At 42.5% G+C, this 19,326-nt stretch overlaps 1 protein-coding gene across 1 annotated transcript; it reads left to right on the forward strand.

Annotated features, from left to right (window-relative positions):
• The first annotated feature begins 4,823 nt into the window (after positions 1-4,823).
• NEFM (neurofilament medium chain) lies at positions 4,824-10,277 on the forward strand. The gene is made up of 3 exons (XM_055349689.2): positions 4,824-6,104; positions 6,831-6,955; positions 8,287-10,277. Exons 1-3 carry the CDS (start codon positions 5,025-5,027, stop codon positions 9,788-9,790), a joined length of 2,709 nt encoding a protein of 902 aa, XP_055205664.2. The 5' UTR covers positions 4,824-5,024; the 3' UTR covers positions 9,791-10,277.
• Positions 10,278-19,326: the final 9,049 nt, after the last annotated feature.

A 19,326-nucleotide genomic window follows, 5' to 3' on the forward strand; every position in this document is an offset into this window, starting at 1 on the left:
ATAAACGGAAAGATCCTATTTATATTTAAGTTACAGAGAAAAAGACTAGAAGAAAATACTTAAATTATTGTCTCTCTCCATTTTGCAAATTTCTACACTCCATATATATATAAATTTTAACCAAAAAAGTGAGTTAAGTATTCTAAAATAGATGCTCTTCTTAGTAAGCTAAGTGACAAGACAGAGCTATGACAGTGAGCTCATTTTCAAAGGATTATGAAAGAATATTGATTTTCAAAATTGCAGAGATTGAAAAAAAATCACCCAGTCCTGGGACAATGAGACTGAATTATTAGGTGGGGCTTCTTTGTGACTTTCTGTTCCCAGGTTTAGCTCTTTTCAGAAATTTGGTCCAAAGATCATTGATCTGCTCTAGTTTTACAAAGCTCATTTTAATTAGGAGTTTCTAATAAAAGAATTATGTCTCTTGCTAAGTCAGGCCTTGGTAAGCTTGGGATAAAATATGTCATAAATATTTCATAGCTGCACTGGTGCAGTTACGTGCAAGGCAGGGTTTTCAAAATTCAAGTGCATATCATCAACATCTGTTGCTGCTTTATAGGTAAAGCTAATGGGTTCAGTTAAAAACATGCTGAAAATTAATACAGGAGTACTATTTTATTATGCATCTACTGAACTTTATTTTTAGAGTCACTTTTACCAAGGCTCTATTAAGTACTTTTCTAAAATTCTAAATCTTTCTCCCTTGGCTTTCACAGAAAGGATTCACATTGCAGAGGTGAAAGCATTACACAGCAAAAAAATCAGCAAGCTATGTTAAAGCCAAAAGCTAAATTTTCCCCCATCACACACATGAAATTTCCAGATGTAGAATTTTAAAACTGATTAATTTAACATTTGGGATAAAATAAAGATTAAATGTTTTAAGTTTTGTAAATACTTCAATTAACTTCATCATAACAGTAACTGACAAATAGAAGGCAATATTCAAAGAATAAAATATTTGGCAAGGGAAACAAACACCATTTCAGTGGCCTAATGACAGAAAAGGAACACTGTGGTCCAGATGGATTTGTTTTGATTAAAGACAATAGGGACATACATGTACATCCCAATTTCCCTGACAGGAAACAGTCTTTCTCCCCTGAGAATATTTTTATTTTGCTTTCAACTCTTGACAACAACAAAAACAAAAGTCAACGCTGCTTTTAAAGTTTGACATCCTGAGGATCAAGTAGAAATATGTAATATAGCTTCCTTTTTCTTGTGTTCCTGCTTCGGCAGACTAAGTCCCTAGTTTCCTACATCAACAACCCCTTAAATAATTAGCAGAGGACAGGTTATAAATAATTATTATGAGTTCTAGAACCAGATCCCAGGCAAACGGATTAAGTTCAAGACACAATAGGTTGAAAGAAAGTACAGATCATCTTATCTTGGATGGATTCAGCCTACCAATTTGAAAGTGACATTGTCCATCTGGAGTATCTTGCTTGCTATCCAGTTCCTACATCCCATCCTCCTTGCATTTTTTTATATCCAAAAATGCTATTTAAAAGAAGAAATGTAAGGAAATAGGGAAAGATGGGAGAAAATGCCTAACTCCTTATTTTTTATCTTTATTTTATGACCCAGTAAATATACCACCTTTGCAAATGATATTTTCCCAGTATTAGATGACACCCTACAAAACCTGACAGTGGCTATCATCTCTTAGCTGCAAAGTTAACATTTTCACTTTCCCTACTGAAGGAACATATAGATTGGCGCATGCCTTGTATTTCTCTATAAAGTGATTCAAAACAGACTGTAGCTTATGAAACAACAATTCAGAGATAATTTCACTTAAAATGTCTTACATCTAAATCATATGAGTAACTTTTCTATTTAGAATAAATTACAAAAGTATCGTAGTCAAACTTAATTCCATGAATGCAGTGTGGTTAATCCGGGTGAGTTGCCATGATTGTTTTCTCTCTTTTTAATATTTTGAGAAGATTTCATAGCCTTAGTGTTGTTAGGGTTTAAAAAAATGCAAAAGCATTTCTTTCTGTGAAAACTATTAAGATGGTAAATGTTCTTCAAAACTATGAGACAAAAAGGGAAAAACATCTTTTATAGCTTTTTAAAAAAAGTTTTCATACTAAATTTACTGATGGGTATAACCTTCAAATCACCTTTAGGAAGAGTAGTTAAAGTGGAAGAGTTTAATATAAAAGAAAACATTTTGCTAAATGTGAAACTGGATCCATCATTTTTTAAGCCATGGGAACTGTTTTTTCTTAATAGAACAACTGTTTTAATTCTTTGCATTATCCTGTAGTGCCCAGATTGAACAATATATCATGTGACATTGAAGTTACAATTTTAAGTTATAGGCACTGATGTAGCCTGAGTAACTGACTTATTTTGTTTGTACGCAACACTTTCCTCCTTCTGTAACCAGCTGGAAGCTGAACAATTTCTGAGCTACTTCAGATACAAGGCAAAACTGGGTAATTGTGAAGTTAGACATGTGTTTCCTTGTAAATGTCTCTCTGCAGAGTCATCTCGTTTCCAAAGCCCTAAAGAAAACTAACAGCAGAAGGCTGCCGGTTAACCATGTACTCTCATTGCAGAGTTTGCAGTGAATGTGCACCATGAAATTGCCAAGGATTTTTATATATTTCAATAAAAGCAGAAAGTAATAAGCAACAAAGGCAAAATTACTGCATAATTAGCATTTGGCCTTATCTAGATGGTATCCTGCTGAGTCCAGCCTGACATCCGCAATACTTTACAGAAGGCAGGGAATTTTCTTTCTCCTTGCCTTTATTTATGTACATAAAACCAGAAAATCCTGTTTTTACAGTATTCACTAGTCAGTCCCCTCATTCCATCATCTGTCTCTCTCGACAACTCAAGACATGGATGGGCTCTGTTTGCCTAAGGTCTCTCAGCAAACTAGAACATCCTTCTCCTACATGGCCTGCGATACTGCAGTTTCATATTAATAAACCAAAAGTAACTCCCAAAATTAGCACCTCCTGTTTAAAACATTATTTCTATTTTAATACAAATGGGCCAAGGGAGCTGATAAAAATAAAAAATAAAACCTCTAGAAACCCACCCCTTTCCTGATTACTTACTGATGAATCTGATCCTGTCTTTTAATAAAACAGGGACTTGAGGAAACATGCTGTGAAAAGAAGTTATTTCAGTCTGGAGTCCCTACTTTTTATAAGCAGTAGTTTCTTCTCACCCATAGCAAGCACTGCACATTCAGTCACTTGTACCTGTGGCCCCAGCGCTGTTGTTAGTTCTGCAATCTCTTCTTCACTTTATCTTGCAGTATTCTGAACTTTTTTAACCTGAATTACCCCCAAAGCACTACCCAAAATAAAGAGACATTTTAACAGTTAGGAGTACACCAGACAGCAAGAAGTCTGTGTAGAGTTCTTGTTTGCATAAACATGTTTAATGATATAGAAAATCTATTCCAAATCAATCATTAAAATCTAAAGCGAAAAATATATTACATTATAAATGAAGGGAAAACATCTGATTTTATTCAAGGTTGTGGTGAATCTGTTCCGCAACTTTTAAATCAATTTAAAGTTAATTCAGATGCCTTTTCAATCACTGCAGTTACACATAGGGAATACTGAACCGAAAGATGACAAGGCAATTGTTTGTGTCCAAATTTATCAAAAACTATATTTCCCTGGACTTTTCATCCCAACAGATTTCAAATTCTCCTTTCCAAGGAGTATTTGACCTTCACATTTCAGGCCCTGTATCTCTTCATTTCCTATACCATCATATGTTAGAAAACTCAAACTGGGCTACAAGTATATATTTCTGTTAACTGACTTTAATGAATTTTGGTTGTTTTCAAAATCTGCGATCTGTCCATTGTGCCAACCCTGCATTGCAGGGAAGTCTTAGCCTGTGATTCCAGCTTCGCTCCTGCAAAGAGAGTCACTACAGGCAGGTTTAAATTGTATTTACTCGGAGAGAAGAGGGGGAAGGGAACCCCCTGCCCCCTGCCAACCTGACAGGCCAGGCTGGGTGACAAGCCCCCCGGGTGGCTGCACCTCCCACTCGCCGACCTGGGCGCTGTCCTTGGTGCTGCCGGCGCCATAGCGAGCACAAGCGCCTTACCTTCTGCCCCTGCGGAAGCTGCGGACGTCCCCCAAACGTTAAAAACGCCATATCCCACTTTTTATACAAATAACTACCCCGGCCTGTTCTCTTTGTCCCCTTCCCGAAGCCTTCAGGCAGACCGTTCCTCAAAGTCTTTTTGTTTTGTTTTGTTTTGTCTTCTAGACCCAGCTCCTCGGCGCTCATCTCCAGCTGCTTTAAGACAAGGAGTGGGGGAAGGGGAGGGAGGCAAGAAAAGATGAGGGTGGGGGAGGGGAAAAGAGGGAATGCAAGGGGAGGGAGGGAGGAGACGGGGAGAAGGAAAGATTGGAAGAAAAGGATCTCCGAGGAAGGGGCTGAGAGAAGGGCAGGGTGAACTGGACCAAAGGCCAGAGTAGGAAGGAGAAGAGGGGCCAAAAAAGAAGCGGATGAAATTAAGCACAGAAGATGGGTAAAGAAAAAAGTATCAGGGAAAGGGCAAAATAAGAGAAAGCCTTGAGGATAAGAGGGTAGAAGGCTAAAGAACAAGGGGACCACGGGGTCGGGGAAGCGCTGCCCGAACGGCGGGACAGTGACAAAGAAAGGGCGCTGGCGATATTCGCACCAAGGGTGCGAAACGCAATCGGGAGGTGAGAAATGGAAAGAAGGCGAAAGCCCGGCTAGAAGTAGCCTGGGACTGAAAGGGGACCTGGGGGAGGGGCTGGGCCCAGGGCAAAAAAGTCCAGGTTCCCATGCGGCCTGGGCCCACGTGGAGCGGGCGCTGAATCACCGTTCAGCCGCCCCCCCTCCCCTCCTCCCCGACCGGTGCCCGCAGTCCCCGCCTCCTCGGCCGCCGCCTCCACGGGGCGGGGCCCTGGCCCGGGACCAGCGCCGCGGCTATAAATGGGCTGCGGCGAGGCCGGCAGAACGCTGTGACAGCCACACGCCCCAAGGCCTCCAAGATGAGCTACACGTTGGACTCGCTGGGCAACCCGTCCGCCTACCGGCGGGTAACCGAGACCCGCTCGAGCTTCAGCCGCGTCAGCGGCTCCCCGTCCAGCGGCTTCCGCTCGCAGTCGTGGTCCCGCGGCTCGCCCAGCACCGTGTCCTCCTCCTATAAGCGCAGCATGCTCGCCCCGCGCCTCGCTTACAGCTCGGCCATGCTCAGCTCCGCCGAGAGCAGCCTTGACTTCAGCCAGTCCTCGTCCCTGCTCAACGGCGGCTCCGGACCCGGCGGCGACTACAAGCTGTCCCGCTCCAACGAGAAGGAGCAGCTGCAGGGGCTGAACGACCGCTTCGCCGGCTACATAGAGAAGGTGCACTACCTGGAGCAGCAGAATAAGGAGATTGAGGCGGAGATCCAGGCGCTGCGGCAGAAGCAGGCCTCGCACGCCCAGCTGGGCGACGCGTACGACCAGGAGATCCGCGAGCTGCGCGCCACCCTCGAGATGGTGAACCACGAGAAGGCTCAGGTGCAGCTGGACTCGGACCACCTGGAGGAAGACATCCACCGGCTCAAGGAGCGCTTCGAGGAGGAGGCGCGGTTGCGCGACGACACCGAGGCGGCCATCCGCGCGCTGCGCAAAGACATCGAGGAGGCGTCGCTGGTCAAGGTGGAGCTGGACAAGAAGGTGCAGTCGCTGCAGGATGAGGTGGCCTTCCTGCGGAGCAACCACGAGGAGGAGGTGGCCGACCTTCTGGCCCAGATCCAGGCATCGCACATCACGGTGGAGCGCAAAGACTACCTGAAGACAGACATCTCGACGGCGCTGAAGGAAATCCGCTCCCAGCTCGAAAGCCACTCAGACCAGAATATGCACCAGGCCGAAGAGTGGTTCAAATGCCGCTACGCCAAGCTCACCGAGGCGGCCGAGCAGAACAAGGAGGCCATCCGCTCCGCCAAGGAAGAGATCGCCGAGTACCGGCGCCAGCTGCAGTCCAAGAGCATCGAGCTAGAGTCGGTGCGCGGCACCAAGGAGTCCCTGGAGCGGCAGCTCAGCGACATCGAGGAGCGCCACAACCACGACCTCAGCAGCTACCAGGTAGGAACCGCGGCTGCGCGGCCAGCCTGCGCCAGCGCCAGCGCCGCGCGCCCCCGACACTTGGGCTCGTGCCCAGGCGCCCTCTCCGCCGCGCTCCCTGGTGGCCGCTCGCTAGAGCGCGCGCGCGGCAGACCTAGGGTATTTGCCGATCAGCGTCCTCGCCCCTCTCATCCTCCACACTCCGCCCCCACCCACCTGCCCCAGCTGCTAAGGGTCTTGACCTTTTTCAGAAACGTGCATCTTTTCCAGTTGTAATTTTGCACGCTTGCACGTTTAAAGCAGGAGGGATGAATTCGGTAGTGGATAAATCAGCAACTTTAGGATAGCTTATGCAGAAACGCGTGTATTCTCTACTTTTCCGGCAGTGATCGGAAGAGCTCTCAAAATTGGCTTCAGAGGGCTCAGATGGGAATGGCCAGGTCAGCCATGGAGTTTCCCCATGCATGTTTGTGTCCTGTTGAGACGTGTTCTAAGTCCACTGGTCTCCGTGCGTGATGTGCCCAGGAAGTGTCCTATTGTCTTACTGATCTTGTATGTTCATTTGAGAATCGCTTAGATTTAAAAGAAAAAGGGGGTGGGACGGGGGGCTGGGAGTCGGGTGTCAGCGAGGTTTGCACAAGTGGAGGGAGACGGGAGGAGGCCAGGGGGAAGGGGTAGCAAGTGGTTTGCGAAGGAAGTTGCTGTTTGCAAGGATGAGTCTAGGGAGATTCTCTGTGTCTGTTTCAGGACACCATCCAGCAGCTGGAAAATGAGCTTCGGGGCACAAAGTGGGAAATGGCTCGTCATTTGCGCGAATACCAGGACCTCCTCAACGTCAAGATGGCTCTGGATATAGAAATCGCTGCGTACAGGTACGGTGCTTACTACATGCGTGGCCGGAACACTAACCGCAGTGCAGAGGCTGTTCCGGCAGAGCTTCCACCACTTAAGTTAAAGCAGGCAGGGTGCAGGCATCAACTCAGCACCTGGTTTTCTTGCTTACTTAAAAAGAAATTATTCTAAAGAATTGCAAGTGTAGTTTTATCTCTTTTTATGCAGCTTTAAAAGAATGAATACTAGTAGAAACAAAAGGTTTTTGAATTACACGAAGGAGGTGCAGATTAATCTCAAAGCACATGCTTAAACTTTTTATGGAAAAATGTTTTCAAATGCTAGAAGCATGAACAGAGTTTTGGTTTCTAATATTTCATCTAGTGGTTTCAGCTTTTCAAATGTATAATGTCAAGGACAAACACCAGGACGTTCTATTTCTCTGTTTCTCTGTTATATAGCTTACTATTGCCATCATCTGGCTGAGAATAGATATAGAATGATAGAATATAGATATAGTTATTTTATATATGTAGATAATTTATATGTATTATATTTTATGCTAGACTGTAGTATAAATTATATCTATATATCATGTATGATATTAATCTAGATCTATAGATACATATATGTGCATATGCATATAAATCTAGATATATAGACACAAATATATATGATCGTTTTATAGATAGTCAGATAGGTTATAGGTCTATTAATTGAAGTGACCTTGCTGTTGACTAAGCGCAAAGGACAAAATCGTTGATTAAAATTTTTCTGCTACCAATAAGGTAGTTATAATATAACGAGAATAAATTGCATTTACAGAGCTATCTCTCTTTTCAGGAAAGCTGAATAACTACATTAAATAGACACTTTATGATAAAAATTATCAACAAATTTATAACTCGATACACCTGAAAATCTAAATGTTTAAGAAAGTGACTACTCTCAGAAAGGCTGTTTGGCTTTGGAGTTTGGGGGCGTTTTGTTTGTGGCTTTTTGTTTTTTTGTTTTTGTTTTTGTTTTTTGCTATTTGGCCACTAACAAGTTTTTCAGCATATTCATGTTGTACCTAATGGATCTCTACTGCAGGGCCAAGACTTAGTAGCTGGGTGTGGTTAGTGGACTATTGGGCAAGGTTAGTCATTGTAGGGGGCAACTGTCTGGCAATCCAGGAGAATCTTTCTCTGTCACTGAGTATAATGTAATATGCCAGTAAGTGATAGCAGGTATTATAGTGAATTGATAGAATATTCTACTTACGTAATTCTATTTATTCAAAGGTAGCTACCACAATACCCAGAATGTAATGAAGCTCAGAAGGCCTAGTGAAATTTTTACTATGTCTTATGTTCTTTGATTTTCTCCTTAGAAAACTCCTGGAGGGTGAAGAGACTAGATTTAGCACATTTGCAGGAAGCATCACTGGGCCACTGTATACACACCGACCCCCAATCACAATATCCAGTAAGATTCAGAAAACCAGGGTGGAAGCTCCCAAGCTTAAGGTCCAACACAAATTTGTCGAGGAGATCATAGAGGAAACCAAAGTGGAGGATGAGAAGTCAGAAATGGAAGAGGCCCTGACAGCCATTACAGAGGAATTGGCCATTTCCATGAAGGAAGAGAAGGAAGAAGCAGCAGAAGGAAAGGAACAGGAACCCGAAGCTGAAGAAGAAGTAGCTGCCAAAAAATCTCCAGTGAAAGCAACTGCACCTGAAGTTAAAGAAGAGGAAGGGGAAAAGGAGGAAGAAGAAGGCCAGGAGGAAGAGGAGGAAGAAGATGAGGGAGCTAAGTCAGACCAAGCCGAAGAGGGAGGATCCGAGAAGGAAGGCTCTAGTGAAAAAGAGGAAGGTGAGCAGGAAGAAGGAGAAACAGAAGCTGAAGCTGAAGGAGAGGAAGCCGAAGCTAAAGAGGAAAAGAAAGTGGAGGAAAAGAGTGAGGAAGTGGCTACCAAGGAGGAGCTGGTGGCAGATGCCAAGGTGGAAAAGCCAGAAAAAGCCAAGTCTCCTGTGCCAAAATCACCAGTGGAAGAGAAAGGCAAGTCTCCTGTGCCGAAGTCACCAGTGGAAGAGAAAGGCAAGTCTCCTGTGCCAAAATCACCAGTGGAAGAGAAAGGCAAGTCTCCTGTGTCAAAATCACCAGTGGAAGAGAAAGCCAAATCTCCTGTGCCAAAATCACCAGTGGAAGAGGCAAAGTCAAAAGCAGAAGTGGGGAAAGGTGAACAGAAAGAGGAAGAAGAAAAGGAAGTCAAGGAAGCTCCCAAGGAAGAGAAGGTAGAGAAAAAGGAAGAGAAACCAAAGGATGTGCCAGAGAAGAAGAAAGCTGAGTCCCCTGTAAAGGAGGAAGCTGTGGCGGAGGTGGTCACCATCACCAAATCGGTAAAGGTGCACTTGGAGAAAGAGACCAAAGAAGAGGGGAAGCCACTGCAGCAGGAGAAAGAGAAGGAGAAAGCGGGAGGAGAGGGAGGAAGTGAGGAGGAAGGGAGTGATAAAGGTGCCAAGGGATCCAGGAAGGAAGACATAGCTGTCAATGGGGAGGTAGAAGGAAAAGAGGAGGTAGACCAGGAGACCAAGGAAAAAGGCAGTGGGAGGGAAGAGGAGAAAGGCGTTGTCACCAATGGCCTAGACTTGAGCCCAGCAGATGAAAAGAAGGGGGGCGATAAAAGTGAGGAGAAAGTGGTGGTGACCAAAACGGTAGAAAAAATCACCAGTGAGGGGGGAGATGGTGCTACCAAATACATCACTAAATCTGTAACCGTCACTCAAAAGGTTGAAGAGCATGAAGAGACCTTTGAGGAGAAACTAGTGTCTACTAAAAAGGTAGAAAAAGTCACTTCACACGCCATAGTAAAGGAAGTCACCCAGAGTGACTAAGATTTGAGTCCATTGCAAAAGGTTAAGCCATATGACAATTTCAAAATGCATGTGATTGGCAGCTTCAAAACAGAACGGGTTCTCCCATGGGGGCTCCAGACATTGTATTTTACTTTGTGCAATATGAGGGGACTGCATGCAAGCTCAGGGTGCTCCCTCCTCAGTCTTTGGGGGATTCAAATGCATGATATTGTATGTACCTGGGAAATTTGCCAATTTCCTAAGCTGTTGGAAGGGGGTCACTTAAGGGGGGATGTCTTGAGATGTATTATGCAAAGTACCAACTGAGCCAAAAACAATAAACGAAACACAGAACTCAGCCTTAAGAAAGCTATATATGAATAATTATGTTTACCTCACTGGTGCATTTAAAATGGACTTTTGTTCATGGGAGAACCTCGTTGACATGCACAGTTTGCAATCTTATGTTGATCGATGTTAAACGTCACAGCAGTACTTGCTCAATAAAGGTCATATTGGAAACATAGTCAATTGCTGAGTCTTATGTCATTTCTCTTTTTTTAATTTTTATGTATTTATTTTTATTTAGAGATGGGGTCTTGCTATGTGGCCTCAAGCAGTCCTCCTGCCTCAGCCACCCAAAGTGCTGGGATTACAGGCATGAGCCACCACGCCCAGCCTGTTATGCCATTTCAAAGTGAAATCTCCACTACCTGAAGCTTTCTTGCCCTGAAATAGATTACTGGGGGGGAATCATAAGTAAACTGCACATCTTATTGCTATTTCCCTGACAGCAATTACTTGGAAAACGTAATTGCTGAAGATATTTTCAGGTGTCAACATCTTCACGGAGCCCGGTCTTCATCCCAAAATTTTAAAATCATATTTTTGAAATAAAAATAAAAGCATCAGATACAAATAGGAATCTGGTGGAATAGAAATCTTCAGTGTTTGTTTCTATCCCAAAACAGAACTCAGAACCTCTAGGTAAGAGGACCAATAAAGGAGGGGTTCATAACTTGTGCCTTGGAGTTCGGACAGAGACAGAGGAGCTCATGGCATTTATGACGATGTGTCCAGTGGGGACAGGGCTGACATCACTAACACTCCTACCCGGAACTATCCAGCCTCAGAGGCATGCCTCCTGTGCACAAACACACACATACACATTGTCTGCATCACTAATGCTTGATTTGGCTGACAGAGATTTACACCTTTAGTATTTTACTAATTGTGGAAAATGATATAAAATAAATTAAATACCCTACCTGAGAAAAGAAAAATGAGATTCTGTGACATAGGCAATAAGTGTTTTTAAATAAAAAGACATGATCTTGACCAAGGAAATACTATCATCCCCTTTTCAAAACTTGTTTTAGGCCTTGAAGACCATTCATATATTAATTAGCACATTATCCTGTCCAAGTCCCTGTTTTTTCATTAATAGGATCAGCTCAATAATACAATCCTTGATGTATTTTCAATGACTTTTTCAAGATAACTCCAATTTTAACGCCTAAACATACCCAGGAAGCTAATTGTTAATGGCAGTTTTTATTGTTTCCCAATCGTTAGCCATTTGCCAATCCTCACAATTTTGGCTACATCTGAGTATTATCTGTACAATTATGTATTCAGATTTCTTTCTTTAAACAATTTATGTTTTAAGTTAAGATGTTAATTTTTCTGAAGGAAAAATATCCATGACACGCAAAGTGACACAGGATTATTTAAATATAATCAGCAAAAAAAAAAAACTGATCTAGTGATACAGAATTAAAAAATAAAAAAGAGCATATTGGAAGGACACAGGGTAACTCCTAGAGTGAAAACATCAGCAGGGGAGTCAGGTGTTGGGAGAGAGGAGCTCCGACAGCCCCAGGGTCAGAGGTCGCAGGAATCATCACGGAGTCACAGGGCGGATTAAACTGAAAACTCTGTGACACTTCATTGGAATTCCAGGAACAGAGCATCATCTATTTGCCACACACCTTTGCTAGCAAAGAGGAGCACCTTGATTGATAGTCCCACCCAAACTGACTCCAATGACAGAACTGCAGCTCTTCACAGAAAAGTCTGGGAGCTGTTATCAGAAATAGGAATGGAGGCTGGAGTTATGTGATACGATCTATGTGAATTTTTTAAATGCCCATTAAATATACAATCATTACTATAAAAATACTCATTTGCACCTAAAATCATCTCACTTACCAGCACTGGACCCTGGGGCTTAGAAGACTTTCTTTTTTGGTAGCATATATTGTTTAAAAATGACAGGATCAATCAGCAAAACTCTCCAACGCAGGCACCAGAAACTTAACTCTTCAGCTCTAACTTTGTTTTCAGCCACTTCGTTTTCTTTCCTAAGAAGGTAAGACATTCAATAATACTGCCACATATTCCATAAAACAAAATCACTATTTTCTATTCTTTAAAAATGACAGAACACCTCTGGCTGCAGTGGCACAGGCCAATAGTCACAGCTGTTCCAGAGGCTGAGACATGAGGATTCAAGCCCAGGAGTTCGAGTCCAGCCCTGGCAAAGTAGTGGGAACCCATCTCTAAAATAAATAAATAAATAGAACAACAAACTTTAATAACCCATGCAAGTATTCCTAAGTCAATCAATTGCCTGGTTGATTAATTAATTCAATAAATGTTTATTGAGGACTAGAGCCTGGAGATACAATGGTCTTCTCTTATAAAATTACTTACTTTGTTGTCACTGCCGGCCATTACACTATTATTGAAAGAGAAAGCAATTTGAAATTCATGTTTCCAAATATGTTCAGTGACAGGGAGAAACTACATTTAAACTAAGCACAAATCTCCACGTGTTTAGGATATAAGAGTACCTTTCCTCTGACGACAATCGGTCTCTGGGCACAATGACATCAAGTCATTGAAAAACAGAATTTCTACCTTGCCAGTAGACTGTCTTGGAGACACTATTTTATTTTAAATATTGCGAGGATTATCAAAGTTCATTTATTCTCAATCTTAAAACATATAAGAACAGATTTTTTTAAGAAAAACTTCCTCTGGGTCACACACTAGTAGATGACAGAACTGGGATTTAACTCATAGGAAAGGTGCAGAGTATGTACTCTTTTTTTTTTTTTTTTTTTTTTTTTTTTTTTGACAGGCTCTGACTCTGTCACCCAGACTGGAGTTCAGTGGCATGATCATGGTTCACTGCCGCCTGGAGCATCTGGGCTCAGGTGATCCTCCCACCTCAGCCTCCTGAGTAGCTGAGACTACAGGCACACGCCACCATGCCCAGCTAACTATTTCTGTGGGGGTTTTTTTTGTAGAGATAAGTTTCGTGATGTTGCCCAGGCTGGTCTCAAACCCCCGGACTCAGGCAATCTGCCCACTTCAGCCTCCCAAAGTGCTGGGATTATAGATGTGAACCACCATGCCCAGCCCAAAGCATACACTCTTAACCTCTGTCCTATAGTAATCCTCAAATCTATCCATTGTGGCCACCTCCATGTATAAGGATGTTAAGCTAGGGTCATTTCTTTCTTTTAAAATTGAAAAAAAAGAAAACAGAGGAATACTATAAATCATTCATTTAATATACTTGCATATCTCTTTACATTTAAAAAAAGATACAATATCACTTCTCTATGGCACTGTGTTTGCATCTTGAGGAAAAGAATAAATACTCAAATGCAAAATAAGTGGTGATTCTTTCTATCACAACGGCTTGCAAGTGCCAAACAATTTTCTCATAGTAACTTTCATGTTCAATAGACAGAGTTATTTCTAGTGCATTTCCTTCTATTGCCAGTCAGTGCAGACAGAAACAGTATTAAAACATTAGGATATTCATTTCCACAACAAATAGGTTGGTTGTTCCAGTTTAGAACAAGTTATTTTTTCCCAGTGTTTTATATAATTTGCCCAAAGGGAACCAGGAGCTATTTTTAAGTGAATTATTCTATTAGATCTGCCTAAAATTTGTCTATTTTTAGGGCTCCTCAACCCTTAGAGCTTGGCAAAAATAACAGACGAGAGTTCAAGTCCCGGGCTGTAGATAGCAAAATTGTGTGTCTCGGGTCCATTATATTTACCCTCTAAGCCTCCACCTCCCTATCTGTAAAACAGGGCTGCCGAGGTGATGGGGTGTTACCTATGAAAATGCTCCACACTGTAACAGGCATTTGGTAGCCAATCAAAACCATTTGTTAAAGATAATGAATTTTAAATTGGATCACAGCTATAGGTACAGAATTTTTAATTTAAAGAGAAGAAATTAACTGGTACCTTAATTTTCTCATATATAATTTCAATACAGATTGCAATGATGAGTTTACCAAAATAAATACACAATATAAATATACTCATGTGCATATATATTTCTTCATCAGTGTACACATAATTTCATTACCCATATAGACAGTTTGGGTGGAAAATCACTGCATTTTTCATTGCATTAATCTATATAGGCTGTTTAGACACCCAAGAATCCATCTACATAATCATGGGGCTTAAAAGTTTCTTGACCAGGCGTGGTGGCTCACACTTGTAATCCGAGCACTTTGGGAGGCTGAGGTGGGCAGATCACCTGAAGTCAGGAGTTTGAGACCAGCCTGGCCATTATGGTGAAACCCCGTCTCTACTAAAAATACAAAAATTAGCCTGGCGTAGAGGCGGGCGCCTGTAATTCCAGCTACGTGGGAGGCTGCGGCTGGAGAATTGCTTGAACCTGGGAGACAGAGGTTGCAGTGAGCTGAGATCGTGCCACTCCAGCCTGGGCGACAGAGTAAGACTCCACGTCAAAAAAAAAAAAAAGTTTATTGATGGAAATTATTTAAAACCATATTGAGAGTAAGAGAGAGAAATATTTTTGTGCTAGGCTCTGAAGACATGAAATCCCCAGATCCATGCTAACTGTGCTCAACACCATAATGCAGGGCTTTCAGGATTCTCTTTGACTTATTTGAGGTATTTTGAAAAGTTACCACATCATATCTTCAATAAGGTATTCATTTTAGGTAATGCTCCTTAAATCATTCCCTAACTCTAATTAGCATTCTTATCTTAGAAGAGAACAGGGTTGAAAAAAAATTAACAGCCGACTACATAAAAAGGCTTTTATTTTAAGCTTATGAAAAGCATAATCATTCTAAAGGGCTAAGTAGGAAGGACCACTTACATAGGCCTATGCTATAGTCTTGTTTTGTATGTGGGTGGGTGAGGTGAGTAGTGGGAGGAGAGCAGAGAATCAAGGGCCCCAGAATTTGAGTGACAACATTGTGTCCAGAAGGCAAACACTGGGAATTTTTGATTCTGCATTGAGATCACAAGATCACAAGTCAGGGGCCAACTTCAAGTATCATAGGTTCTACTTTTGGTGTTCTCACATTCCTAAGAGAGTAAACTCTGACAACAAAAAGAGATAAGGACTGAAAAGGGCTCCTTTTCCTATTGGTTCTCAAATTTCAAATAAATTTTGGTGAGGAGGGTAAAATTACTGGTTTGCATTAGTGCTTTGGAATATGCTTAATTGTAATTGCTCATCATCTCTTCTGCAAAATCACAGATTAGTTGAAACCACAGAGTATAGCACAAAGAGCCTTCTTTGCCCTGGGATCTAGAAGGTTGGGCCCTCTATACAAGTGACAACACCTCCACACCTCCCATTTTAACTTGGAAAATTCAAGTGTATGTTGAATTCTGTGATGATGCGTTTATATCTTCCTCGATTCATATGTCAAAAACTTACTCTTATCCAAAAACAGTAATTCAGCTTAAGGAGAATTTGCACTCAAAATACTGTGTGCTAACATTTGGAAGAACAAAAAGTTAAAAGTTATTAACTTTTGGGCGGGGAACAGTGGCTCAGCACATTGGGAGTGTGAGGTGGGAGGAGATCGCATGAGCCCAGCAGTTGGAGACCAGCCTGGACAACACTGGGAGACCTGCTCTTTACAAAAAATAAAAAGAAAAATAAATTAGCCAGATATGGTGCCGTGTACCTGTGTTCCAGCTACTCAGGAGACTGAGGTGGGAGAACTGCTTGAGCCTGGGAGGTCGAGGCTGCAGTGAAGCATGATTGTGCCACTGCGCTCCAGCCTGGGTGACAGAGCAAGACCCTGTCTCAAAAAAAAAAAAATCATTTACTTTTATCTATGTAACTATATAATGTATGAATATCAGCAAGAGAAATAGAAAACTGACTTCCCTCTTCCCCAGATTTCTTTCTAACTATGGCTGCCTAGTTACTTCTGAACTGGACTTCTCAGTGGCCCCAAATAAAATTACAAATATAAGACACAGAATAACAATGTCTGACAAATAGTAGGCATTTAATTAGTGGTAAATTTTCATTGCCGTTATTAATATTCATTTTAAAAGTAATAACTGGCTGGGCGCGGTGGCTCACACCTGTAATCCCAGCACTTTGGGAAGCCGAAGCAGGCGGATCATGAGGTCAGGAGATAGAGACCACCCTGGCTAACACGATGAAACCCCGATTCTACTAAAAAATACAAAAAAGTAGCCAGGCATGGTGGCGGGCACCTGTAGTCTCAGCTACTTGGGAGGCTGAGGCAGGAGAATGGCATGAACCTGGGAGGCAGAGCTTGCAGTGAGCCGAGATCGCACCACTGCACTCCAGCCTGGGCAACAGAGCGAGACTCCATCTCAAAATAAATAAATAAATAAATAAAAATAAATAAATAAAAGTAATAACTAAAATAGCCATGTATATTAATTACCATGTCAATAAGAGATACACACAAAAATTAAACCTGTAGCAAAGCTTCAAGAAGTAGAAGAGTAGATACCTTTACACTAAACTTTACTTACTATATATATGCTACTCAGAATCATAAAACCCTAAAGGTTGAATTAGCTGATAATGTTTAACCCACATTTCTTACGCCTAAAAAGCAGCTGCCTAACCTATAATTGAATATCTACAGTGACAGGGAAGTTACTTTGCTGCAAGCCATCCCAACAGATAACTTGGACTGTTTGCAAAACCTTCTTTACATTGTTCTAATCTCTGATCCCCTGTAACGTTCACCCACTGATGCAAATTCCAGGAAGTCATATAAATCCTACTTCCCTTTTCCCCAGAATGGACTTTCAGAGAGATGAAGGGTGGTATAGTGTGGATATTTGTCCCCTCCAAATCTCATGATAGGAGGTGTTTGGGTCATGGGGGTGGAACCCTCATGAATAACTTGGTGCTGTCCTTGCCACAGTGAGTGAGTTCTCATGAGATCTGGTTGTTTAAAAGTGTGTGGCATCTCCCACCTCACTCTCTTGCTCGAGAACTCTCATGTAATATATTGGTTCCCCGTTGCCTTCTGCCATGATTGTAAGCTTCCTGAAACCTCAGCAGAAGCAGATGCCAGCACAAATGCTGCTTATACAGCCTGCAGAACTGTTAGCCAATTAAACCGTTTTTCTTCATAAATTACCCAGCCTCGGATATTCCTTTAGAGTAACGCAAATGGACTAAAACAGATGGCCATGTCCAAATCCAAGCAGCTCATAGCAGTAGTGACCATTGTTGAGTTTACTACCTACCAGGTACTCTTCTAAGCACATCACCTGTAATTAATCCATGATTTCTCATAACAAACATACATGCAGGTATTATTTTTAAGACCATTTTTTTGCAGAAGTTTGGGCATAATAAACCCAGGCTTTTTTATATCAAACCCATGACTTTTCTACTTTATACTTTAATAGACAAAACAGCAAACATATGTAACTACACGTGTTCACCCTTGGAATGAACCTTCTATCTGATGAGCCGAGCCAGTCTCAAGTAGTCCCCATTCTCCAGTTTTTCATTTATGTCAAAATTAACTGATCTGGGGAAGTGCTACTTTAAAACTTATTGCTATATAGATGGCAGGAATTTTAAATGCAACGATGAGTTATCCTAGCTTACAGTCTAGGTTTCACTGATCTGTGCCTGGATATATAACACCATTTTGTGGTATCTTCTTTACAAAATAAAATAAATTAAAATTCTGATTGGCGCATGAGCTATTTCATGTCTCTGTTTTTCCATTTCTCAGATTCTTAAGTAGACGATGCCCTAACAAATAAGTTTTTCTTCTAGTAGTTATTCACCTATAACACATAACCAGTTTCATGGGGAGCAGCAACATGTATCTGCCTATCACCTTTGATCGACACTTTGTTCTTCAGCGATAGCAACGAAGGAAGTATTTAGGCTGGATTAAAGTGATTAAGCATCAAGCGAAATTATTTCTATGCATCAGCAATTAGACAGGTTTGGACAGTTCTAATAAAGAATGCCTTGAATGTCACATGTTAGAAATTTGGACAAATTTGTATGGCACTTTCACATCCCATGCACTGTCATCTGTTACTATCATAGTTTGAGATTAAATTTCCTTTGCTGGGCATTATTGATTATGAGGCTTAATAATCACCATGTTCCTGGGAAAGCAGTTGACCATGTCCACCCACTGAGTTCATTCCTTTGGCATATTCAAATGAATATTACCATTAGAGGGAAATCGTGTGTCCATGACATTTGCAGAGCTAATGCCGATCTCCATTCTTCATCAGCCACCCATTAAATATGCCATAAATGATTCTAAAGTAACACTTTCTCATTGGCAATTAGCAAACTGCTTTGCCAATTCTTTGTCAGGAATTTGCTTACAGGATTTGCTCAAGAAAACACATGAATTTCAAAATCACCATCGAGACATATGAAAAAGTAAGGCCAAGGAAGGAAAAGTGAATGAAGTCACCCAAAGTATATGCTTCCTCCTCAACTTTGGTAGACAGAAGTGTTAGGGGAAAAGGAGCACAGGAGAGCCAGGGTGCCATCATTTGAAAATCAACTCCATCTTAAAACTAGCAAGGCACATTCCTCATCAGTCACAACCCATGGTCATAAGATGTTTATGGCTAAGGAAGCAGCTTAGTCATGCCAGCAAGGACAAACTTCTGTGACAGCAGAATGTCCAGATGTACCAATACTGATGGCAGCAGTGAGCCATCTGCCATCACACTGGCCACTGCAGGGAGGGCGCAGGAGGAGGCAGACAGCACCCTCCCCCCAGCAGCTTCTGCCCTGGGGCCACTGAGATGGGGCCAGGCCAGGTCACGTGCCTGCTGAGGGGGAGCTTTCCAGGTACAACTGCAGCCGCCCCAGTCACAGCTGCAGCCCAGGCACCCTTTTTCTCCTGGGAGCCAGGAGCACACAGAAACCCCACCCCCCCACCCTGCGTAGGTGCAGCCACCCAAACCAAGGCTGCAGACTCAGGCCTCCCTGCACTCTTGCACTTGCAGGCTTGGAAGTGACTGTTCCTGCTGCCTGGCCTCTCCCTGGCATGCGCTTCAATCTCGGAGCAGAGTTGGGGCCAAACCCAGGTGCTGTCACAACCTGGCTGCGTATGCACATGCTTGGGGCAGTGTTGATATGCCAGCCTCCTGCCATCTTGGCCCCCTCCAGACTTTGGGTGCTGATCAGCTGAGGAGCATGAGAGGGGAAGCTGAGGGGAGCTGAGGGCTACTAGGTGCTGCCCTGCAGGTGTCCCTTGGAGCAATAGATGGTCATGGGAGGC

The sequence above is a fragment of the Gorilla gorilla genome, chromosome 7 (assembly GCF_029281585.2).
Source record: "Gorilla gorilla gorilla isolate KB3781 chromosome 7, NHGRI_mGorGor1-v2.1_pri, whole genome shotgun sequence".
Taxonomy (NCBI): domain Eukaryota; kingdom Metazoa; phylum Chordata; class Mammalia; order Primates; family Hominidae; genus Gorilla; species Gorilla gorilla.